This window comes from Nomascus leucogenys, chromosome 11 (assembly GCF_006542625.1).
Source record: "Nomascus leucogenys isolate Asia chromosome 11, Asia_NLE_v1, whole genome shotgun sequence".
Lineage (NCBI taxonomy): Eukaryota > Metazoa > Chordata > Mammalia > Primates > Hylobatidae > Nomascus > Nomascus leucogenys.
Genome location: NC_044391.1, coordinates 49,037,638 through 49,064,601, shown reverse-complemented (window position 1 = coordinate 49,064,601; position 26,964 = coordinate 49,037,638). Strand labels below are relative to the sequence as shown.

Here is a 26,964-nt window from a genome sequence, read left to right as displayed (position 1 = left end):
CTAAATCCTGCTGTTGGAATTTCCACATATTCCTTTTATACTCTGTTGTATCTGGGACTATTTCTTAATCATTTGTTGGTCCTTGTATATCTTTCTTAAATTTGCTTCTAGTGTAAAAGCACCAAACAACTTTTGATATTCTCTTTCTCCCCGCCAACTCCAAAGTATTTTACATTCATATAGTAGCTTTGCTGCCTTTGAACAGTGTCTTAAAATTGACTCTGAAGTCCCCAGTTTCTCCAGAGCCATTGAAAATTATTCTGTCCACACCATAATACAAATTATCATAATGCCTTCAGAATATATAGCACCATACAATTTAGATCATTTTGAAGTATTCGTGTTAATATAACTTTATGTAAGTTTTTGACTTAGTATTTCACATGTATTTGATCATTCCAGTAATCTTGTGAGGTAGTCCCAGTGGTCCTCATGAAATATAAATCAAATCATCTCTCTTTACAGTTAAAAATCTTTCAGTGGTTTTCAGATTCCTTGAGATGAAATCCTTGTCGTTGCATTAAAGGCACTATTTAGTTCGGTCTCAGTCTAACTCTCTAGTCTCATCTACCATTTCTCCCCCACCTTGTCAGTTCCAACTTTAGTCAGTTCCAACTTTAGTCCAGTTCCAACTTTAGTTAGTCAGTTTAGTCAGTTAGTCAGTTAGTTAGTTTAGTCAGTTTAGTCAGTTTAGTTAGTTTAGTCAGTTCCAACTTTGGTCAGTTCCTTCAACACTCAAAACTCCCAAAGTCCTTCTGGCCTTAGCATGTCATCTTCATTCAGTTTAGATACTTTTTCTTACCACTTTTCTTGGAGTAACTCTTATTCAGAAGCTAAAACATTACTTTTTCAGAGAGATTTTCATTTATTCTAAATAGGGCCCTCATTATATGCTTTCATAGCTCCCTGTACTTTTCCTTCACAGCACTTAACAATATTTTATTATGTACCTTGATTGCTTACTTTTCCTCTCTCCTCCACTGGACTCTTGAGTTACATGAACAAAGGGACCTTGGCTGTTTTGCCAACCATTTTATTCATATGAAGTATTTTTTGAATGAATGAATTCCCATTTCTAAGATGAACAGTCAAAGGGTTTTATTGCTGAGTAACTTTTCTAAGACTTCACAGCAAGTAGTGTCAAAAATAGAAGTTTGGTGTGGTGCTTTTTCTATAGTAAATTTAGAATTTGTATCTACTCAAGTCTGATTTCAGGAGATAAGAATATATATAAACAAAAATAATCATGAAAAATTGAGATTGGTATGACAAATTCATCCACAGTTTAATGTTTGCTACATTTCTAGGAAACTTCTTCAGAGAACAGTAGTGTTTTTGTGTGTGTGTGATCTTAATTGATGTGAAAACATGAATCTCATATAGGCATACGTGTGAACATTCGGGCTCTTTTTCTACTAAGTTTCTGATAGGCAAAGCTCTAACCCTAAAGATACCCACTTTGAAAATACTTATTTTCTCAATAAGTAAAATGGATTGTTAGAAATTGTTGGAATTTATCTTCTAAATAAGCCTTCCAGTTGTATTTATAGCTTGGTGATAATATTATCATATCCTCTGCTATCTCACTTTTAAAAGTGAACTTATTGTTTAATAAAGAGGGAGTGTGGTATATGATTTTACTAGGCATCTGTTACATTTCTAGGTCTTTGTTAAATAAATGGAATTTAAAGTTTGGTGTAATGAAAAGAACACTGAACTTTAGAGTCTGAAAACTAGAGTACAGGACTTTGTGTACCCACCGAGTAGTGTTACATGACCTTGATAAGTTATATAACCTCTCTGAGTTTTGGCTTTTCCTTCTGTTAAAAAGGAGGCTGGGCACAGTGGTTCACACCTGTAATCCCACCACTTTGAGAGGCCCTGGCAGGAGGATCACTTGAGGCGAGCAGTTCAAAACCAGCCTGAGGAACATAGGATTTCAAAAAATAAACAAGGTTATATTTATTTTAATATTAGGCAATTAAGCAGGAACATTTATCTGAAAATTGTCAGCATAAACATGTACAAATCAGCAACAAAAAAAAACTGTGCATTTACTACCCCTCTGGTTTCCTCAAATTAGACCTGTCTCTACAAAAAATTTTTAAAAGTTAACCGGGTGTGGTGGTGCTGTCTGTCATCCCAGCTACTTGGAAGGCTGAGGCAGGAGAATCACTTGAGCTCAGGTATTTGAGGTTACAGTGAGCTGTGATCACAACACTGCATTCCAGCCTGCACAAGAGTAAGACCATCTCAAACAAACAGATAAATAAATAAATGAAGATAAATAAAAGGTTGCTCTACCCTGTCTCAAAGGATGGAGGGGAGGGAGGGAAGAAAAAGATTGCTCTACCATCAACTAATGTAAAAACACTTTGTACAAAAACCTTATATAAACATTAAACATTTATATTATGCAGATACTAAGATTTTAAACAGAAGTGAGATGATCATGTTTGTGGTTTTAAAATGATTGGCAGCAGAGTGGAGGACAGCTTGGAAGCAAGCAAAACTTAAAGTAGTTGGAGAAGTCAAGCAGCTACCATAGTAATCTGTGCCACTAAAAATAGTGTGGAAGGGGAGCTACAGAACTAAAGTACTTTTCTGAGGATGAAGAGGCGAGGGGCAGACTCTTAGAAATATTCTGGAGGTACTTGGTTACTGGATGTTATGGAGCAGGGAATATAGGTTAATATTCTGGTTTGTGGCTTGGGAAATTAAATTACTGATGAAGTCACTTATTAAAGTAATGGAGAATGGGTAAATGTAGAGAGAGAGAATTGACTCAAGGTTGAGATGTCTGGAAAATCCAAGTTGACATGGACTAATAGGAATTGGAAATATGATTCAGGAACTTGAGGACTAGCTCTGAGATGCAGATTTTGGAATTATTCATATGAATTATAGGAGAATATAAACAGTGAAAGAAGAAATCAAAGAGCAGCGCTATGTAATACATTTAAGCAAAAGAGAAGGTTGTAAGAAATTGGGAGGAGTATCCCCCCCAAAAAGAAAAGAATTACAGAGGTTAATTTTTAGAGAGATTAATAGATATATAAAATTATGAATCCATTGGATTTGTTAAGGTAGTCATTGGTGATTTGTGAGGGCCCATTAGACTAGGAAGACCTGTTTTATTAGGTTGGAGTGTAAGTGAAAGTTGAGGAAATAGAAACTTGAGAAGCTTGACTGTAAGGACAAGTCATAAAATAAGAATAGATGAGAAAATACAAGAGTTGAGAGGTGGTATGGGGGGAGAAGAAAAAGACTTAATCTCTGTTGAAATGCTGAGTAGGAAAAGGTCTCCAAGGAAGCAGAGGAAATTAGATCCACAGCATAGGAGCAAAAATTATTGGCCTGGGATGTGAGGAAGATTACTTCCTCTACTGATACATAAGGGAATCAGGTAAGATTCAGGTGTGATGCAGTAGAGTTGGACAGGCTTCTAACTGCTTTGTAAGGTAGGTAGCAAGGTTGTTCAACCTAATGGGTTAGAGACTAGGTAAGACTGGCAAAGGTTTGAAATAATTATTGAGGATATAGAAGGGTATGCTATGGACATGGTGGAAGATTACAGGTCATCTTTGAAGGACTTGAGAGATTGAAAACCATAAGTCTTCAATCTCTGTATCATTTTCTTTAGTAACTTTGAACTCAGATAATATTAACATTATGATAAAAATAATTTCAGATTGATGTGCTAGTATGTAAGAATCATGTGTAATGACCAGGTATGAGGCACCCTCATAAAATTCCTTGTAATCCTCTGAAACAGGAAGATGATAGTGATTAAGCCATAGATCTTTTAGATTATACATTGGTACATTTACTTCATAACTTCTTTACAGGAACACAGTCAAATGTCTTAGTATTCAGAAATATTTCACCTTTGGTTTCTTTTATAAAGCATTGACTCCTTTGTATTAGAAATTTAGCCTGTTCATCACAAAACAATTTAATTACTACTCTGGGCTACTCAAGATGGTTTGTACATTAGTATTTAGATGAATTTTAGATGGTTGCAGGTCTGTAGTTAATATAATATTTGGTACCAAAATTTGATCAGCTTCAAATCAGTAAATATGTCAGTTTTGGAATTTTTTCCTTGTTTGTTTTGCTTATATTATATTCCAAGATATAAAGGGTAATAATCTGTACTTTATGTGCTTTTCCTTTTATATGAGATATCACTCATATAAAATCATATATGAGATGTCACTCATATAAAATCATATATGAGATATCACTCATTTTTCTGGCTTATTCACTGGTTGCTCTAGTTAGCAAAAGGAAGTATTTTCTCAGGAATGAATACACTACCGTATATCAGAATCACATTTTGATAAATTTAGAAATGATTGCAAATGAACTGTGCTTTTCCAAAGAAAATTCTTCAAGACTTATGTGAATTTTTAATTAAAATCTAATGCAAGTTCACCCGTTTAGAAAAAGTACAACTATAAAAAATATATACAAAAGATCATATAGTTATGAATTCTTTCAGAAATAAAAAGTAGTGAATAAAAACTGTGCCTTTTATGCATTTTGCTGTATATATTTTGTCCCAATTTTAAAATGTGTTTATAATTAGTTTTATTTTTATGCATAAAATTTCCATTGTTGACTGTCACTGAACACTATCACTTTTGCTAGCCTCAACATTATTCTTAGTCTATTTGACCGTACTTCATTCTGTATGCATATATGTGAAGATGTATCTATACATAACTTCTGTATTAAACAAAAGACATTTACTCTTGCTGTTAAAACTTTTGGCAGATTTTGGATAACCCTCCTTGCACCACTTGACAATAACTCACAAGCTGCAACTCTTCTGAATCCCACTTCCACAAGCAGACAATCTTTTTTAAGATAAAATGTCATGTTTATTATGGTATTTATATATTTCCTAACCATTTAGCACATGTAAAGCTGTGCTACCGTTTTTATTATCTTCTTTAAAACATGTCACTGACAGTGCCTCAGCAAGAGAAGGAAGGGGATGGGATTAGGGAAGCATGCAAACCTGTACAGCATGTTACCATACTGAATAGTGTAGGCAGTTTTAATATAATGTTAAGTATTTGTGTTTCTAAATATAGAAAAAGAACAGTAAAAATGGCATATAAAAGATTTTTTTAAATGGTACACCTATTTAGAACACTTACCATGAATGGAGCTTGCAGGATTGGACGTTGCTCTGGGTGAGTCAGTGAGTTACTGGAGAGTGAATGTGAAGGCCTAGGGCAGGATTGTCCCATCTTTTGGCTTCCCTGGGCCAAATCAGAAGAAGAATTATTGTCTTGGACCACACATAAAATACACTAACGCTAAAAATAGATGATGAGCAAAAAAAAAAAAAAAATCACAAAAAATCTCATAATGTGTTTAGAAAGTTTACAGATTTGTATTGGGCTGCATTCAAAGGTGTCCTGGGCCATCTGCGGACCTCGGGTTGAACAAGCTTGGCCTAGTGCGTTAATGTTCACTGCTGTAATCTTTATAAACACCATACACTTAGGCTACACTAAGTTAATTTAAAAATATTTTCTTCAATAATATTAACCTTAGCTTATTGTAACATTTTTACGTTGTAAACCTTACAAATGTTTTAAATGTTTTTGACTCATTTGTTGTAACACTTAGTTTAAAACACCAACACATTATACAGCTGTACAAACATATTTTCTTCATATCCTTATTCTATAGGCTTTTTTCTATTTTTAAATTTTTTCTAATTAAAAATTTTTTTTGCTGAAAACTGAGAGACAAACACACATTAACCTAGGCCTGCACAGTCAGGGTGATCAGTATCACTGTCTTCTGCCTCCGTATCTTGTCCCATTGGAAGGTCTTCATGGGCAATAATATTCATCATCTCCTTTGATATCAATGCCTTCATCTGGAATACTTCCTGAAGGACCTGCCTGAGGCTGTTTTACAGCTAACTTTTTTTTTTATATAAGTAGAAGGAGTACACTCTAAAATAACGATGAAAAGTATAGTAAATACATAAACTGATAACAGTTGTTTATTATCATTGTCAAGTATTATATGCTGTACATAATTATATGTGCTATACTGTTGTAAGACTGGCAGCACAGTAGGTTTGTTTACACCAGCATCACCATAAACATGTGAGTAATGAGTTATGCTACAGCATCACAATGCCTACATCATTAAGCAAAAGGGCTTTTTTAGGTACATTATGGTGTATGGGACCACCATCATATATGTAGTTTGTCATTGACAAGAAAGTCATTATGCAGTGCATGACTGTACACAGATGGTCCTCAACTTAATGATGGAGTTACAGCCTGCTAAACTCATTAGAAGTTGAAAATATTATAAGTAAAAAATCCATTTAATATACCTAACATACCATACAATATAGGTTAGACTAGCCTACCTTAAACGTGCTTAGAACACTTACATTAATCTACAGTTGGGCAAAACCACCTAACACAAAATCTGTTTTATAATAAAGCATTGACTACTGTACTGAAAATGAAAAACAGAATCATCGTATGGATATTAGAAATATGGTTTCTGCTGAATGCTTATCACTTTCACACCATTATAAAGTCCAAAAATCTTAAGTCACACCATAAGTTGGACTGTCTATATCAATTTTTTTCATTATAGTAAGAATACTTAACATGAGCTCTGCCCTCTTAATTTTTTTCTGTACAATATAGTATTGTTAACTGTAGGCACAATATTGTACAATAGACTTACTCATTTTGCATAACTGAAACTTTATACCCACTGAATATCATCACCTCTTTATTTCTTCCTTTCCCCAGCCCCTGGCAGTCACCATTTTACTCTTTGTTTCTATGACTATGATGTTTTAGATACCTCATAAGTGGAATCATGCAGTATTTGTCTTTCTGTGACTCATTTACTTCATTTAGCATAGTGACCTTCAGGTTCATCCATGTTGCTGCATGTGGCAGGATTTTCTTTTTTCGGGCTGAATAGTATTCCATTTTTCTTTATTCTTTCATCCATCAGAAGACATTAAGGTTGTTTCCACATCTTGGCTATTGTGAATAATGCTGCAGTAAACATGATAGTGCATATATCTTCAGGACCCTGATTTTAATCCTGTTGGATATGTACCCAAAAGTAGGATTGCTGGATCATATGGTCGTTCTATTTTTAATTTTTTGAGGAACCTTCATACCATTTTCCATAGCCAATGCACCATATTATATAGTCTGCAAGAGTTCCAATTTCTCCACATCCTCACCAATAATTACCTTTTGTTTTTTTCTATAATAGCCATCCTAACACGTGTGAGGTGGTACCTCATTGTGGTTTTGATTTGCCTAATTAAGTGTTGTAACACCTTAAAGTTTTCAAAAACAAGCATTAGAAAAGAACTGACTGCATGTATAAGATAGAGCTATAATTGATTTTTTCCTTTATGCATGATCTGTTTTGCCAGTACCTTTTATAGAATAGTCCATCTTTGCCTATTAGTTTGTAATGATGCTTTTGACATATGTCTTCATGTATATGTGAGTCTGGCTCTTATTTCTTTGCACTGTTTTCATTGGTCTTTTTACTTCTTTCTATGCCAATATCACATTTTCTTAATCACAGCTTTGACAATTTGTAACCTTGGGCAAGTTAATTTCTGCGTGCGTGTGTACTCCATCTGAAATTAAGATAATAGTACCTCCTTCATTGGGTAAATGAAAATACATGAATGTGCTCAGAAGTATGCACATAGCTCAAGAGTAAAACTCAAATATTAGTGATTTTGTTATTAAATTAAACTTAATAAAGTTAATAATTAACCTTAATACGTTAACAATAATTAACTTAATAAATTAAATTAATAATTAAGCTTAATAAAGAGGCTTAGTAATGAGGAAACTGAGATTTCCACCTTGTTTTTCTTCCACACTTTCTGGGCAAGTGGGGAGAGGGTTATGGAGGGATTCCCTGAAGCAGTGACATTTAGGCAGATATGTGAAAGATTATAGTTTTTAACTATGTGTCTTAGCCCCTTCAGGCTGCTATAACAAAGTACCTGTAAGTGGCTTAAAAACAGCAAATTTATTTGTCACTGTTCTGGAGGCTGGGAAGTCCAAGATGACTAGGTACTGGCAGGTTCTGTGTCTGGTGAGGACACAGCATACTTTCTGGTTCATAGATGGAACCTTCTAGCTATAGTGGAAGGGATGAGGTGTCTCTCTGGGAGCCTCTTTTATAAAGGGATAAATTCCATTTGTGAGGACTCTGCCCTTATGATCTATCTAATCACCCCCTAATTCCCTATCCTTGGGGGTTAGGATTTTAACATTAATTCTGGGGGAGGAGACACACGCATTCAGATCATAGCTCTACATGTTGAAGAGAATAAGGCAATTTTCTAGGTATAAGGGGTTATGAGGCAGAAAATGGTGTGTCAAGGAACTGAAAGAAGGCTCTTGCAGCTGGATCTGGGCACAAAGAAAAATGGTACCGGCTGAGTCTAAAGAGGTAGCTAGGGATTAGATCATGCAAGACCTTTTAGACAATGTTAAGCATTTTAGACTTCATCCTACATAGTTACAACTATTTGTATTGGTAGATATCGTAATGACTTTAAGTCAATAAAAGAAACTCAAAGTGAAAATTGGGCTTATCTGTACCCTAATAGTATATGAGGATTAAGAATACCATCGAGAATATATAAATTCAGGTCTTTGTTCATTATTTGTAGTCTTTGTAATCTATTGATTCTGTTCTAGTATTTTATCAGTTCAAATTGAACATTGGGAATTTTGGCAGATTTCATAGATGTAGAAGTATAGTTTTTACAGTGCAACAGATCTATATAAATGTATTGAAATAAAATCTTTTCATTTATTTGTCTATGTCATCTAATCTTACCTTTCTTAGTCTTCTTTCTTGTCTACGTCATCTAATCTTGTCTTTCTAATATATACCTAACAACACTATACATTATTTCTGGAATAGATTCTCCTATTTTTCTTTTTTTGTTTGCTTTTTGAGACAGAATCTTGCTCTATTGCCCAGGCTGGAGTGCAGTGGCATGCTCTCGGCTCACTGCAACCTCCACCTCCTGGGTTCAAGCAATTCTTATGCCTCAGCCTCCTGAGTAGCTGGGGTTACAAAAGCGTGCGCCACCACACTTGACTAATTTTTGTATTTTTAGTAGAGACGGGGTTTCAACATGTGGGCCAGGCTGGTCTCGAACTCCTGGCCTCAAGTGATCCAGCCATCTTGGCCTCCCACAGTGCTGGGATTACAGGCATGAGCCACAGCACCTAGCCAGATTCTCCTATTTTTCTACTTTCCTGATGTTTCATTACCATAAAATTGTGTAGATAGCCCTAAGAGAAATATGGTGCCCTTTTTCAATTGAAGATAGTATTGAAAGCCATTAAATATCATCAAATGGGAAAGTCACCTATCATAATAGTATCATTGTACAGAAAGAAGTCACTACAAGATCTAGGAAAGATAGTTGATACAGAAATGTATGGCAATAGATAGATAGTTGATATAGAAATGTATGACATTAGAAGGTTTACCAAGTACATGCTTTTAGTACCGTAGTCCCTTTTTATCAGCAGAGTATAAGTTCCAAGACCCTCAGTGGATGCCTGAACCTGCAAATAGTGCCAAACCTTATATACACTGCTTTTTCCTATACTTAGATATAATAAAGTTTAATTTATAGACCATGCACACTGGCTCATGTCTGTAATCCCAGCACTTTGGGAGGCCAAAGTGGGAGGGCAGCTTGAGCCCAGGAGCTTGAAACCATCCTGGGCAACATAGTGATATCTCATCTCTACAAAAAATAAACAAAATTAGCTGATTTTGTGGCACATGCCTGTAGTCCCAGCTACTCAGGAGACTGAGGTGGGAAGATCACTTGAGCCAGGGAGGTCGAGGCTACAGTGAGCTATGATCATGCCCCACTGCACTCCAGCCTGAGTGACAGAGCAAGACCCTGTCTCCAAAAAAAAAAAAAAGTTTATAAATTAGTCACAGGAAGATTAACAGCAACAATTAATAATAAAATAGGACAGTTATGACAATATCCTGTAAAAGTTATGTGGATGTGGTTTCTCAAAATACCTTACTGTACTGTACTTACCCTTTTTGTAATAGTGTGAGATGATAAAATGCATATGTGTTGAGATGACGTGAGGTAAATGACATAGGCATTGTGATGTAAACGGAAGATTTCAGAAATAATTTATAGGTTTTAAATTATATGTGTGCTGCGTAGCGTGATGAAATACTGTGCCATTCCACCCAAACTGCCTTCAAGCCGTCTTGGTTATCAGGTCGACTGTTGCAGTATCACAATCCTTATGTTCAAGTATCCCTTATTTTATTTAATAATGACTCAAAATGCAAGAGTAGTGAGAGTACCACAGTTGATGGTTAACCTGCAGAAAGTGAAACTGCAGATAAAAAGAGGCTACTGTGTAACTGTAAAGGATTTATTAAGTACTTTTGGAGATAAAACTCTATATATTAAAAATGTCTAAGTAACTATAAATAGAATTTCTATACTATTCCACAAATTGTTTTTAATGTGTTTTATAACTGGTGTTTGTAACTGTAGTATTAATGTTATCTCAAGTCCATATTCTATTTTTAATGGATATGGCATTAGCTTTCTAAGAAAACTAACAGGAAATTTTGCATTTCCATTTTAAAGGGAAAAATCAATAACTAAGAAAAATTAACTGAAGATCAGAATCTACCCTCCCAAATGATACTACACTCCCCAGTAGTTTTTCATACAAGTAAATCATTAAGGGGCAGATAACCGCTTACAAACTACTTTTGTAGATAGTAGAAGAGTAAAAGCTATTCTAGGTTTGTTCAGAAGAGTACAGGAGAAAAAGCTTGGCAAGTGCAGAAAATTTTCATCACCTTCAACACTTAGTCATGATAGTCTAAACAAATGTTGAATAGAAAGGAACTTCTCTAAGTTCATAAGCAGTATTTATCAAAAACCTACAGCAAGCTAATAAGCAGCATTTATCAAAAATCTACCTAGTGGTGAAAACTTTAAATATTGTCATAAAAAAAGACAAAAATATTTGCTGTCTCTTCACCTATATTTTAGGAGCCCTAGCCAAGAAAAATAGGCAGTAGACAAGAACAATAGGAATACAATTAGAAAGGAACGATTAAACACATTATTTGCAGCAACAATATGAGTTTTTAGATAGAAAAATCTAAGGGAACCTACAACCAGGTAGAACTACTAAGAGTCCAGGATGCTGGTGGATATCAGATTAATCACTTAAAAAAAATTAGGCTGAGCACAGTGGTTCATGCTTGTTATCCTAGCACTTTGAGAGGCTGAGGCGGGCGGGTCGCTTGAGGCCAGGAGTTTGAGACCAGCCTGGTTAAGATGGCGAAACCCGGTCTTTACTAAAAATAGAAAAATTAGCCGGGCGTGGTGGCACAAGCCATAATCCCAGCTACTCTGGAGGCTGAGGCACGAGAATTGCTTGAACCTGGGAAGTGGAGGTTGCAGTAAGCCAAGATTGTGCCACCACACTCCAGCCTGGGCAGCAGAGCGAGACCCTGTCTCCAAAAAACAAACAACAAATATTATTTCTGTGCATCAACTACAAGCAGTTATAGAATGTAATTAATTGGGGAAAAAATGTAAAATTCACATAGAAAAACTGAGGTTTCTAGGAATGAATTTAGCAAAACATGATTTTTATTGGAAAAACATATAAAATTTATTGAAAGACATTAACCTGAATAATGGAGAGATATGCCATGGCTGTGGATAAGAAGACTCACTTTGGTAAAGATGGCAGTGTCCCTCAACTTTGTAAGTTTAATGTACTTCCAATCAAAATCTTATTAGACTTTTTTGTGGAAATTTGCAAAGAAAGCAAGTCGAATGTCTGAGTATAAGTAAAGTCATTGCTAGTCTAGTCAGTGTTTATTTTAGAAAATAGGATTTTCTTAAGACTTAGTCCCTCGATTCTTTTCTCACAAATCTTAAACTCCACAATGTGTGGGGGCTTTCAATTGCATAATCTAGACAGTGGGTTCAGAATACTGGTACATAGATAATTCTGCATATCCACTTTTAGGGAGTTAAACTCATGAATATTCGTTAAGGATTCTGAGGTTTTGTTAGGTTAGTGCCTTTGCTTTAGCTATTTTCGGACGTAACTGTGGGTTTTTGTTCTTATAGTGCTATATATGGTAAGCACAGAAAGAAACACTAGAATGGATAATCTAAAAAACTTTGTTACCTGTACTATTACACACATGAGCTTTAAATCTGTCATTAACCTTTATCTTTACCTTTGATTCTGCTTGTGATTGAACCTGGTTAAATGTGGGGGAAATGTTTCTAGAAAAGAATTTAAAATCATTGTGAACCAATGACAAAGCAGTATTTTATAGCAAGCATACTGTAGTCAGAATAAATTTTTACAATGTTTTAGGTATTTTTTTAATGCTTTCTATCCTAGTGAACACTTGTTTTACTTTTTCTGTCATTGGTCATCTGATGAGAAGCTAGTTTCTAGGTAGCTGAAAATAAGATAGATATAGTTTCAGTAATGTTTACAGTGTTAGCTGTATCACACTTTTGAAATCATTCAAAAACCAATCTTGCTTGCCCCATATTTTACTACTATAGGAGGAACAGTCAGAGATAGTATTGTTGTTATTAACTTCTGTTGGTAAAGAAGCTTAATTAAGGTTTTAAGACTTGATTATACTTTCTATTAATATTTTTATAGATTTAGGGACTACAAATGCAGTTTTGTTACATGGATGAACTGCGTAATGGTGAAGTAAGGGCTTTTAATGTAACCATCAGCTGAATAGCGTATATTGTACTCATTTAATAATTCATCATCCCTCTCCTGCCTCCCACCCTTCTGAGTCTCCAGTGTCTATTATTTCACTCTCTATGTGTATACATGATTTAGCTCCCACTTATAAGTGATAGCATGCAGTATTTGATTTTGTATTTCTGAATTATTTCCCCTAAGATAATGGCCTCCAGTTCCATCCATGTTGCTGCAAAAAACATGGCTTCATTCTTTTTTATGGCTGAGTAGTATTCCATGGTGTGTGTGTGTTTGTGTATATGTGTGTGTGCATGAGTGCGCCACATTGTCTTTATCCAATCATCCATTTGTGGACACTTAAAATGTTTCCTAAGATAATGGCCTCCACTTCCATCCATGGTGCTGCAAAAAACATGGTTTTATTCTTTTTTATGGCTAAGTAGTATTCCATGGTGTGTGTGTGTATGTATCCATATATGCCACATTGCCTTTATCCAGTCATCCACTGATGGACACTTAGGATATTTCCCTATCTTTGCTATTGTGAATAGTGCTGTGATAAACATACAAGTGCAGGTGTCTTTTTGATAGAATGATTTCATTTCCTTTGGGTATATACCTAGTAGTGGAATTACTAGATCCAGTGGTAGTTCTATTTTTAGTTTTTTGAGAAATCTCCATACTGTTTTCCATAAAGGTTGTACTAATTTCCATTCCCTCCATTCCCACCATTCCTTTTCTTCTGCATCCTTGCCAACATCTGTTATCTTTTGACCTTCTAATAATAGCCATTCTGACTGGTATGAGATGCTTTTTCACTGTGGTTTTACTTGCATTTATCTGATAATTAGTGATGTGGAATTTTTTTCACATGTTGACCATTTATATGTGTTAGTTTGAAATTTTTCTGTTTAGAGTAAACAGACAAATCTACAGAATGGGAGAAAATATTTTCAAACTATGCGTACAACAAAAGACTAATATCTGGACTCTATAAGGAACTTAATAAGAAAAAAAAAAACCATGAAAAAGTGGACAAAAGACATGAACAGAATTCTCCAAAGAACACATACAGACAGCAAATGTATGAAAAAATGCACAAAATCACTAATAATCAGAGAAATACAAATCAAAACCGCAGTAAGATACCATCTCACACCAGTCAAAATGGCTGTTATTAAAAAGTTAAGTAACAGATTTTAGCAAGATTGCAGAGAAAAGGGAATGTTTAATATGCTATTGGTGAGAATGCAAGTTAGTTCAGCCCCTGTGGAAAGAAAGCAGTTTGGAGATTTCTCAAAGAACTAAAAATAGAAATACCATTTGCTCAGCAGTCCCATTACTAGAAAATAAATCATTCTAGCAAAAAAACACTTGCACTCATATGTTTATCACAGTACTATTGACAATAGTAAAGACGTGGAATCAACCCAGGTGCCCATCATTGATGGATTGGATAAAGAAAATGTGATATGTGGCCGGGCGTAGTGGCTCATGCCTGCAATCCCAGCACTTTGGGAGGCTGAGGCGGGCGGATCACCTGAGGTCGGGAGTTCGAGACCAGCCTGACCAACGTGGTAAAACCCCGTCTCTACTAAAAATACAAAATTAGCCAGGTGAGGTGGCGCGTGCCTATAATCCCAGCTACTCGGAAGGCTGAGGCAGGAGAATCGCTTGAACCCAGGAGGCAGAGGTTGCGGTGAGCTGAGATCGCACCATTGTACTCCAGCCTGGGCAACAAGAGCGAAACACTGTCTCAAAAAAAAAAAAAAAAAAGAAAAAGTGACATATATACCATGGAATACTTGTGCAGCTATCAAAAAATGAAATTATATCCTTTACAGCAACATGGATGCAGCTGGAGGCCATTATTCTAAGCAAATTAACACAGATACAGAAGACCAAATACTGTGTGTTCTCACTTATAAGTAGGAGCTAAACATTGGGTATACACGAACACAAAATTGAGAACAATAGACACTGGGGATTCCAAAAGAGAAGAGGGAGAGAGAGGAGTAGCGGTTGAAAAACAACCTCTCAGGTACTGTATTTGCTACTGGGCAACAGGATCATTAGAAGCTGAAAGCCCAGCATCACTCAATACACCCATGTACCCCCTGAATCTAATATTTAAAATAAAATTTAAAATTTTTTAAAAATGAATTTATGATATAAAAATAAATTTTAAAAATCTGTGTTCTTTGCCCATGTTTAAATGAGTTTTTTTGGTTACCATTGTTGTCATTGAGTAGTTTGAGTTCCTTGTAAATTCTGAATATTAGTCCTTTGTTGGAGGCATAGATTACAGATGTTTTCTCCCATTGTTAGGTTGTCTGTTCACTCTCAATTACTTCCTTTGCTGTACAGAAGTTTTTCAGTTAAACTAAGTCACTTTTGTCTATTTTTGTTTTTTGTTGGATTTGTTTTTGAGATGTTAGTCATAAATTCTTTGTGTAGGCTAGTGAACAGAGAGTTTTTCCTAGGTTTTTTTTAGGACTTTTATAAAAGTTTCAAGGTCTTGAATACACCTTGCGTTAATTTTTGTTGTTGTTTTTCGACCCTGAGTTAAATGTTTTATATAGTGAGAAGTAGGGGTCCAGTTTCATTCTTCTGCATGTGGCAATCCAGTTTTCCCTGCACCATTTATTGAATAGGGTCTCCTTTCCCAGTGAATGCTTTTGTCAGCTTCGTTGAAGATCAGTTGGCAAAGGTATGTGACTTTATTTCTGGGCTCTCTGTTCTGTTCCATTGATCTGTGTGTCTGTTTTTGTACCAGTACCATGCTGCTTTGGTTACTATAACCTTGCAGTTTAATTTGAAGTTGGGTAATGTGATGCCTCCAGCTTTGTTATTTTTGCTTAGGATTGCTCTATCTATTGAGATTCTTTTTTTTATTTCATATGAGTTTTAGAATTGTTTTTTCTAATTCAGTGAAACATGATGTTGGTATTTTGATAGAAATTACATTGAATCTGTAGATTGCTTTGGGCGGGGGAGTATGAGTTATTTTAACATTATTGATTCTTCTGATCCATCAGCATGGGATGTTGTTCACTTATTTGTGTCATCTACAGTTTCTTTCATCAGTGTTTTGTAGTTCTCCTTATAGAGGTCTTTCACCTCCTTGATTAGATGTATTCCCTGGCATTTTACTTTTTTTTTTTTTTTTGGTAGCTTTGGTAAATGAGCTCAGTAATTCTTTTGCTTAATCATTTCTGCTACTAAGACTCTGTTGCATTCTTTAGCACTTCAATTACATTTTCAACTCTAGAATTTCTGCTTAATTCTTTTTAATTATTTCAATATTTTTGTTAAATTTATCTGATCAAATTCTGAATTCCTTCTCTGTTATTTTGAACTTCTTTGAGTTTCTTCAACAGAGCTATTTTGAGTCATCTGTCTGAAAGGTCTGACTTTGATTTGATTCTCAGCTCGATTGTTACTAGTGTATAAAATTGCTTCTGGTTTTTGTAAGTTGATTTTGTATGCTGAAACTTCACTGAGTTCGTTTCTCAAAGAAGTCTTCATGGAAACTTTATGGTTATCTAGGTATAAGATGATATTGTCAGCAAACAGATAACTTGGCTTCTTCTTTTCCAACTTGGATGACTTATTTCTCTTGCCTGTTTTCTGGCTGTGACTTTTAGTACTATATTGAATTGGAGTGTGTAAGTGGGCATTTTTGTCTTGTTCCCATTTTTAGTGGGAATGCTTTCAACTTTTCCCCATTCGTATGATATTGGTTGTAGTTTCGTTGTATGTGACTTTTATTATTTTGAGATATGTTCCTTCTGTGCCTAGTTTGTTGCAGGTTTTTATCATGAAATGTTGAATTTTACCAGATGGTGTTTTTGCATCTATTGAGATTATTATATGGTTTTTGTTTTTAATTTTGTTTAGGTGGTGAATTGCGTTTATTGATTTGCATATGTTGAACTTTCTTTGCGTGCCTGGAGTAAAACCCACTTGATCATGGTGTATTATCTTTTCGAACTCTGTTGTATTCAATTTGCTAATATTTTCTTGAGGAATTTTGCATCTGTATTCATCAGGAGATATTGATCTGTAGTTTTCTTTATTTGATGAGTCCTTGTTTGGCTTTGGTATCCGGGTGACACTGGCCTTGTAGAATTAGAAAGGGAAGATTCCCTCTACTATTTTGGAACAGTTTCAGTGGGATTGGTACAAGTTCTTTGTATGTCTGGTAGTATTCAGCTCTGAATCTGTCCTCTCCTGAGCTTGTTGTTGTTGTTGTTGTTGTTGTTGTTGTTGGGAGATTTTCGTCTTACTGATTTAATCTTAGTACTCATTATTGGCCTGTTCAGGGTGTCCAGTTCTTTCTGGTTCAATACAATCTTCGGAGGTTGTATGTTTCCAGGAGTTTACCCACTTCCTCTAGGTTTTCTAGTTTGTGCATGTAGTGATGCTCATAGTAGTCTCTGATGACCTTTTGTATTTCTGCAGTATCAGTTATAATATCTTCTTTTTTATTTCTGATTGTGTGTATTTGAATCTCTCTTCTTGGTTAGTCTAGCTAGCAGTCTGTCCATTTTGTTTCTCTTTTCAAAGAACTAACTTTTCATTGATCTTTTTGTATTGTATTTTTGGTTTCAGTGTCACTTACTTTTCCTCTGATCTTCATGTCTTTTCTTCTGTCAACTTTGGATTTAGTTGTTGTTTTTCTGTTTCATTGAGTGTGACATTAGGTTGTTAATTTGTGTGTGTGTGTGTGTGTGTTTTTAGACAGCAGTATAAACTTTCCCCTTAGCACTTCTTTTGCTGTATCCCAGAGGTTTGGTATGTTGTATCTCCTTTTTCATTCATTTAAACATTTTTTAAAATTTTCATCTTAATTTTGTTGTTGACCCAAAGATCGTTCAGGAACATGTTACTGAATTTTCATGTATTTGTATAGCTTCAAGAATTACCCCTTGGGATTGATTTCTAGCTTTATTTCACTGTGGTTTAAGAAGATACTTGATATGATTTCAATTTAAAAAAAATTTTTTTAAGACTTGTTTTGTGGCATACCATATGGCCTGTTTTGGAGAATGTTTCATGCATGATGAAAAGAATGTATATTCTGCTATTTGGGGGTAGAATGTTCTGCAAATGTCTGCCAAATACATTTAGTTTAGAGTCCAATTTAATTCTGGTGTTTCTTTGTTGGTTTTGTGTCCTGATGATCTGTCTAGTGCTGTCAGTGGAATATGGAAGTCCCCCACTATTATTGTATTGCTGTTTATATCTTTTCTTAGGTTTAGTAATGTTAGTTTTATGAATCTGGGTTTGGGTCCTCTGGTGTTGGGTACATATATATTTAGGATTGTTATATATTTCTATTGTATTGATCACTTTATCATTATAATAACTTTGTGTATTTTTTTACTGTTTTTGATTTAAAGTCGGCTTCATCTGATCTAAGTATAGCTACTCCTACTTGTTTTTGGTTTCCATTTGCATGGAGTATCTTTTTGCACCCCTTTCTTCAGTCTGTAAGTTTCTTTACCACTAAGGTGAGTTTATTGTAAGCAGCATATAGTTGGATCTTGTTTTCTAAATTCATCCTGCCAATCTTTATCTTTTAAGTAGAGCATTTAACCCATTTATGTTTAAGGTAAATACTGATGTGTGAGGTTTTATTCCTGTAGTAATGTTAATTGTTATCACATTGCTTTGTAGTTTCATTGGTGTAATTATTTTACAAGACCTGTGGATTTTTTACTTTCTTACATTTTTATGATGGCAAGTATTGACCCTTCGTTTCCATGTTTAGACCTCCCTTGATCATTTTTGTAGAGCCAGTCTAGTGATGACAGATTCCCTCAATGATTGTTTTTCTAGGAAAGACTTTATATCTCTTTTATTCATGAAGCTTTTTCTAGCAGGATACAAATTTTCAGGTTGACAGTTTTTTTTTTCTTTAAGCCTATTTTGAAAATAGAATCCCAGTCTCTTCTGACTTGTAAGTCATCTGCCAGGAAGTCTGCTGTTAGTCTGATGGAGTTTCCTTTGTAGGTGACCAAATGCTTTTCTCTTGCCGAGACCACACACAGTCTGATGACTCTATGTCATGATGAGGTCCTTCTTGCAATGTATTTTTCTGGGTTTCATTGAGCCTCTTATTCTGGATGTCTAGATCACTTGCTGGACAAGAGAAGTTGGTTTTCCAAACTTTTTGCTTTCTTTTCTTTTCTTTCTCAAGAATATCTACAGTTCCTAGGTCCAGACATTTTAATGTAGTCTCCTACTTCTCAAAGGCTTTGTTCATCTTTAACATTCTTTTTTCTTTCTTCAAAAGACCTGTCTTTATGTTCTGAGATTGTTTATTCTCCTTGATCTAGTTTATTCTTGAAGCTTTCATCTGTATTTTGTAAATCCTTCAGTGAATTTTTTATTTTCAAAAGATTTCATTTATATCCTTAATTGATTTTCTGTTTCTTTGTGTTGGTTTTTCACATTTTCCATGAATCTCATTGAGCTTCCTTAAAAATCAATATTGTGAATTATTTAGCATTTCAGTAATGTTGGTTAGGATTTATTGCTAGAGAGTGTGATCCTTTGAGGGTATTGTAACACCCTGTTTTTTCAAACTTCCAGAATTATTACACTGGTTCTTTCTCATCTGGAAAAACACATTTCTCAGTTTGAATTAATTTTTGTTTGAACAAGACCGTTTTCCCTTGAGGATGTGACTATAATGCACGTTGAGTAGGGTCATTTGGCTTTGCTTCTGGGTGCTTTTAGTGGCAAAGACTTTATATGAATTTCCTCGTTTTAGATAGCCTTTGGTGGCTTTCTCAAAAGTCAGGTGTGATAGTGGTATACTTGGCTTGTGAGCAGGCTCACAGCCTCCTGTAGAGTCAGGGTAGCAGAGGTCTCAAGAAATGTATCTTGTTCCCAAATTGTGTGCATTTATGTTAGCAGATTTTGTATTGGGTTGTGCAGTTCATCCTCCAAGCCAGTAAGTAGCATTTGCAGGTATGAGTCAGCTTCAGTGGTAACAGTGGGGTTTACGCTTAACCTTTGTTTGCCAGGGAAAGCTCAGATATTCTGATGACTGGCAAAGGCACCAGCCCTGACAAGGGTGGCAGGGGAGAGGGGAGTCATTGGGCCACTGGTAAAATGCACTGAGGTCTTTTGTGGAGAGGGGTGGGGGGTTGTGGGCTGGGTGATGAGCTGTCTTAGCACCCTGGCCTCAGCAGGCAGGAATGTGATGTTTCCCTCTTACACTCCTATTTTGGTGCTCAGGTTGTTCAGTTCTCTTAGACACTGCTGTTTATTTCCAAGCTGCAATGTAGCCTAGAACTACAGGAGATGCTTGCCCCATGGCTTGACAGTACACTTCAGTGCTATCTGGAAATGGGTGCCATGCAGACTCTGCTCCCCATGGCAGGACCCCTGAAACTCTAGGCAGAGAGTGGGACAGGACCCACCTTTCTCATGAACCTGGGCCCAGAGGCCACTGCCAGTGGAGCTGCAGTTGCCCCTCACAGCTTCAGATAGCCTGCTCTCTGGTTTCTTGCCAGCTTCCCATGGGAGCAGCAATCACTATGTCTGCAGCAGTGGGTGGAGGGGGAGGAGAAGTCCCATTCTCTATGTCTGGGCTCAAGCACAGAGGCCACTTGGCCAGTGGTACAGGACCTTACTCCTCACTTGCAGTGCTGAGCAGTTTGTCTCTGTGTCTCTGCCAGGAGCGGGCATTCACTTGCAGCCCCGAGCAGGGAGCTCTTGGACAGCTCTGGAAAATGCATGCTTTGGTTTCCTTAGTCCCAGGGGCTGTCCCTTTGGTGCACCGCACTTTTACTTCCCTTAAAAGTAGCACTCCTTGTGGGATAGATTATTGGGAACCTTGCAGCCCCCCTGGGTCTAACTAGCACTGTGCCACTGCTGCCCGCTGAGTGGGTGCTGGGGAAAGTCAGCAAGAGCTCCCAGGATGTGGAAGCACAAGGGCTGAGGTTCCCTGGGCAAGATAAAGTCCGCTGATGGATATGCTCTGACAATGATGCCTTGCCACAGATGCTCGAGTCTAGGAGTGTGGGAAGGTGAGCAACCCAGAGTGAGCTTGCAGTCTGGTGTAACACCCTCAAAAAATCCCTACCCTTACCACTGTCTGGGTTTGTGAGAGCAGAGCTCTCCCATAGATCGCATACTAGCACTCTGCCACAGGAATGAATGAAGGATCCCAAACACTTTCGCTTACCCTTTGCATGCAACACCAAGTCCCTTGGGGCTCCCAGCCACTCTTTTTTGGCCTCTCACTTCCTTCTTTTTCTATGCCTAAATTTTTTCCTGTGATTTTTGTGTACTAGTATTCTCTCTCTGATATTCTGTTAGAGCTGCAATTATGTGTTTGTAATTTTGGTTCTTTTTTCTCTTTTGAGACCAAGTCTCTCTCTGTCACCCAGGCAGGAGTGCAGTGGTGCGATCTCGGCTCACTGCAACCTCTGCCTCCCAGGTTCAAGCAGTTCTCCTGCCTCAGCCTCTTGAGTAGCTGGGATTACAGGCACCTGCCACCATGCCTCCCAATTTTTGTATTTTTAGTAGAGACGGGGTTTCACGATGTTGGCCAGGCTGGTCTTGAACTCCTGACCTCAACTGATCCAACCACCTCAGCCTTTCAAAGCGCTGGGATTACAGGCGTAAGCCACCACACCTGGCTGTAATTTTTTTTCTTTTTTCTGAAGAGAACTGGAACTTGATGTCTTTAGTCAGCCATCTTGAACCTCTCTCTCTGATTATAATTTTTATAATTAACCTTGCATCCCCTGATAACTGGTTTCCTTTACCTCCGAAACACACAATAAAGTACGTAAAATTATTTGCAAGCTTCTTGTAAAAGAACCATTTTTTCTATTTACCATATTGCATTTTTAAATTTATTTTGACAGATTCTTATGATTATTTCCATTTTTATTCAATTGAGAAGCATTTTCTTGAATATGTATATTTGTATTTTTATGTCAATATTTGTCATCAAGTAACAATAGGAATAATACTTTATACAAATGAAGTTTTGTCTTTCTAATACTAAGGGGCATTACAGTTTTCAAATATGCTTTGAAGTAGATATGTCTTTTAATATAAAAGGAAATATCAAAAAATAGATGGCTCTTCTACTGTTCCTGTATTTTCCTTTACCAATTTCTTTTATTTTTTAGGTACCTAGTCGATAGTCGCTGGTTCAAACAGTGGAAAAAATATGTTGGCTTTGACAGTTGGGACAAATACCAGATGGGAGATCAAAATGTGTATCCTGGACCCATTGATAACTCTGGACTTCTCAAAGGTCATTATTTTCTTCCTTCAGTCAAGTTGTAAATGTGTTAAATTTCATTATATAAATGTCAGTGGGTTGAATATGGAGAAGTTAGTGCAAATAAGTTGATAAAGTAGAAATATCTTTGCATTACAGATTTGACCTAATGAACTTATTATTCTAATTAGTTATTAAAAATTTTATTAGTTATTATTCTGTATGACAAGTTTTGTTTTTCATTTATGATGTAATAAGGTTTATTGTTGTTTAAACCCTTAAATGAAGAATGTGATTTCTTCATTTAAAGATTTCATTATTAAGTAATCATTATTTAATGATTATTTATTACTAAATTATAAGACTGATTATTTGTTATTAAATAATAAATAAAGACTGATTATTTTGAGAAATGCTATGTCACATATTGTTTTTCCTAGTGGACACATGACATTTTTTAAAATTTGAGGAATAATCATATATGCTTACATTCTTAAATTTTTGCATGAGCTTTCTACAACCCTCACTACTTCCCAGTCCTTCTATATACCTCTTATTATGGGTAAAGGGAACAAAACATAAGTACCAGAACTTCCATTTCTAACAGTGGTTCTCAAAACACTGGATATCAGGCAACGGAAAACAGTGATCTTTGAGAGATGGGAAACAAAATAGGTAAGCCCTCCAACTGCCTTCAGTTTACTGCATTAAAAGAGATTTCCAAGACACAACATGGGAAGATGAAACCCATGCAGACCCTTGCTATCTCCCTTAGTTGAGGAAACAGAGTTTGCAGTCAAGAAAAACCAAGGCTACAAGAGTCCAGGAAAATACCAGAAAGTAGTGAGTAGCTCAGAGAGAGAGAGAGAGACCTAGACCCCCCATAGGGTTGCTCTTAAGTCTTCAACTATTAATCAGCACTTTGCATATGAGAAAACTGCCCAAGGCCAGACAAGGTACCACTGAAAAGAAGGAACAATCATCGAGGCTAATATAGGATTGGGAATCATTTGTGTTCTCAGCAGCCAGAGTAGAAAACCACATAATTTAGAGAGACTTCTGAGAACAGTTTTACTTATGTAATAGGATGAAATTAATTTTCCTGCTCTGCTAACCTGAAAGCATCAAACTATTTCCAAGAAACTTAACTGCATTTCAGAATAAAACTTGAGTATTTATAAGAATACAAAAATATCCAGCATTTTTTGTAAAATTTATAATGGCTTGGATCTGACCAAATATTACCTGGCATATGAAGAAGCAGGAAGATATGATCAATAATGACAAGCAATGTCAATCTTAAAAACAAATCTCCCCCACAAGACATGGAAAAAATTAATAAAGAACAGATGAGACAAATACAAAATTAAAAGTTGCTAGATTGAAACCCAGCTCTATGAATAATCACATTAAATGTAAATACCTCAACTAAAGGTAGTGACGGTGAGATTAGATTAAAAAGTTAAGAACCAGCTATCAACTGCCTACAAGAAACTCACTTTAAATGTAAGAACACAGATAGATTAAAAGTAAGATATGGAAAAAGATAACACCAGGCTGTGGTAAGCAAGACTAACCCCCAGTGATCCTCACTCTTATATAATACTCTCCCCTTTGAGTGTAGGTGAAACCTGTAAATAGGATGAAGATATCACTCTTGTGATTATGTTATGTGGCAAAAAGAGACTATCCTGGTAAATGTAATCTAATCACACGTACCCTTTAAAAGCAGAGAGTTTTCTCTGTCTGGTGGCAAAAGAATTCAGAGATGCATGAAAGACAGTCAATATGTCATTGCTGGTTTGAAGTTGGAAGGAATCATGTGAGATGCAAGGCAGGCAGCCTCTAGGAATCCAGAGAGTGGCCTCAGGTTGACAGCCAGCAAGGAAACGGGAACCTCAAACTCACAACCATGGGTAACTGAATTCTGCCAACAACCTGAATGGGCTTGGAAGCAGATTCTCCCTCAGCCCTTCAGATAAGAGCCCAGCAGGGGTGATACCTTGACTTCAGCCTTGTAAAACCCTAAGCACAAATCCATTTGAGCCCTCCTTAACTACTGACCCACAGAACTGTGAACTAATGAATTGGTGATGTTTAAGCCACTATGGTAATTCATTATGCAACAGTGGAAAGCTAATACACATGCTAACACTATTTTTTAAAAAGCCAGAGACATTAAGTTTCAGGATAAAGAACATTATCAGGGATAGAGGGTCACTTTATAATGACTAATGGGATGGGATAGTTCATGAAGAGAATATAGTAATCCTAAATATATACCTACCTAATGGCATAACTTGAAAATATATGAAGAAGATTGATGTCAGCAGGATGATAGAATAGAAAGTCCAAGCCCCCAACCCCCAACAGAAACACTGAAGTAGCAATGGACCAGACTATCTTTATGAGAAACCCAAGATCCAGTTAAGAATTTGTAGTACTCCAGATGAGCACAAAACTGAGAACAACATTGAAATGAGTAAGAAACATTTTATTTTGCCCACATCAGCCCCTCCTCCAAGGAGTCTTAGCTTAGTCTCAAGAGAGATTGTCTCAGATCAGGACCTCTCCCTTGGGGGGAAAGAGAGAGATCATGTGCTTAATTTTCCAGCCCTTCAGTGTACTACCCAACAGGCCAGTTTTCTAAAAAAAATTTTTGTCACTTTACACAGAGTGCTGATGGAACCAGCATAGTTCTGATGCCTGGGGGCAGTTAACAGAGGAAAAGGGGTAGGTGGTTGCTGCAGCTGGAAGGCTCTGAGAGATTGAGAAAAGGCTAAGAACCTGAGGCTTCTCTCCCAGGAAGGAAGGAGAGGAGTGGGGGCATCCTGCACTGCCCATGCTTTTCAGTGTGCTGCCTGAGGGGCCAGTTTCTGTCATGCCTCATTGTACCAGAGAGCTGACATAGTTCAAATAACTGGGGGAAGTTAAAAACAAAAGAAAAGGGATAGGTGGCTTGCTGCAGCTGCCACAACCCTGTAATATTGGGAGAAGGCATAGAACCTGAGACTTGTCTCCCAGGGAAGAGGAAAAGGAGTGGAGTGTACCTCCAGTGTTCCAGTCTTTCAGGGTACTGCTTGAAGGACTGATTTCTGTCTTACCTTACGCAGTGTGCTAATGGAACTGGCAGAGTTTGGTGGGGGCAGATAGGAACAAAGGAAAAGGGACAAGTGGCTTGCTGCACTCAGCACAACTCTACAAGATTTGAGAAGGCAGAGAACTCAAGGAAGAGGGAGACAAGTGGGATATGCCTCTAATGTTCTGGTCTGTGGTATGATGTAGTAAGATACCAGAAGGAGGAAGAGATTATGGGCACCTGAAAAAAAGGAAGTCCACAAATCCTTCTAATTAGGAATCTGCATGCACAAGTACAGAAAAGACGTATCCACAAAAAAAGTTTGAGATGTTCTCAGAATCTCTAGCCAGGCTGATGGGTGGAAGTGAAGCTATTTACTTTTCAAAGCCAGTTGATAAAGACTGGGAGAGGTGGCTGTTTCTTCAGTTGCCCAGACACCTGTACAAAGCTACAAGAACTCAATCAGAGAAACGTGACACAGAAAAACAAAATCCCCAGAAACTGACCCTAAAGAAATAGAGATGAATTGCCTGACAGAGAATTCAAAATAATTGTCTTATAAAGCTCACTGAGTTACAAGAAAACATAGACAACTTAACAAAACCAGAAAAATAAAAATTCACAAAATTAAAATATCAACAAGGAGCTAAAAATTATGAAGAACCAAACAAATTTTGGAATATGATAACTGAAAAATTCACTAGAGGTCTTCAACAGCAGACTTGATCAAGTAGATGAATTGGCAAACTTGTAGACGGATCATTTGAAATTATCCAATCAGAGGAATAAAAATAATAAAAAAGAATAAAGGAAGTCCAAGTGACTTATGGGACACCATCAAATGAACCAATTTGTGTGTATGGAAGTTCCAGAAGGAGGAAAGTGAGAGGGCAGAAAACATATTTAAAGACATACTGGCTGAGACCAGGTGTAGTGGCTCACACCTGTAATCCCAGCACTGTGGGAGGGCAAAGTGGATGGATCACATGAACATAGGAGTTCAAGATCAGCTTGGGCAACATGGCGAAACCCTGTCTCTAGAAGAAATACAAAAAAAATAATCCAGCCAGTCGTGGTGGCTCACACCTGTAATCCCAGCACTTTGGGAGTCTGAGGCAGGAGGATCACAAGGTCAAGAGATCAAGACCATCCTGGCCAACATGGTGAAACCCCATCTCTATTAAAAATACAAAAAATTAGCTGGGTGTGGTGGTGCGCACCTGTAGTCCCAGCTACTCAGGAGGCTGAGGCAGGAGAATCGCTTGAACCTGGGAGGCAGCAGTTCAGCGAGCTGAGATCGTGCTACTGCACTCCAGTCTGGCGACAGAGCAAGACTCCATCTCAAAAAAATAAAATAACATAATCTGTGGGTGGTGGCATACACCTGTAGTCCCAGTACTTGGGAGGCTGAGGTGAGAGGATTGCTTCAGCCCAGGAGACAGAGGTTGTAGTGAGCCGAGATCGCACCACTGCACTCCAGCATGGGTGACAGAGTAAGACTCTGTCTTGCAAAAAAAAAAAAGAAAGAATGAAATAATGGCTGAAACTTCCTGAAACTGGGAAGGGAAATTGGACATCTACATTCACAAAGCCCAAAGAATTGAACAACACTGTTAATCAACTTGACCTAATTGAATTTTGTAAAACATTCCTTGTACCCATTAGGAATCACACCCTATCCCTTCTTTGCTGCCACCCCCCGCTCTAGACAACTACTAATCTCCTTTGTCTGTATGGATTTGCTTATTCTGGACATGTCTTATAAATGGAATCATACAATATGTGTGTGTTTTTGTTTTTTTTTGAGA

The 26,964-nt window shown here is 36.8% G+C and overlaps 1 protein-coding gene across 4 annotated transcripts in view; it reads left to right on the top strand.

The window, feature by feature from the left end:
* Nucleotides 1-26,964, top strand: part of USP15 (ubiquitin specific peptidase 15) — a 148,738-nt gene that overhangs the window by 12,122 nt on the left and 109,652 nt on the right. For all 4 annotated transcript variants that reach the window (XM_012510467.2, XM_012510466.2, XM_004089600.1 and 1 more), the window contains exon 2: nucleotides 21,983-22,110. In XM_012510467.2, the coding sequence (XP_012365921.1) occupies nucleotides 21,983-22,110 (128 nt within the window). The remainder of the gene's footprint in view (nucleotides 1-21,982; nucleotides 22,111-26,964) is intronic.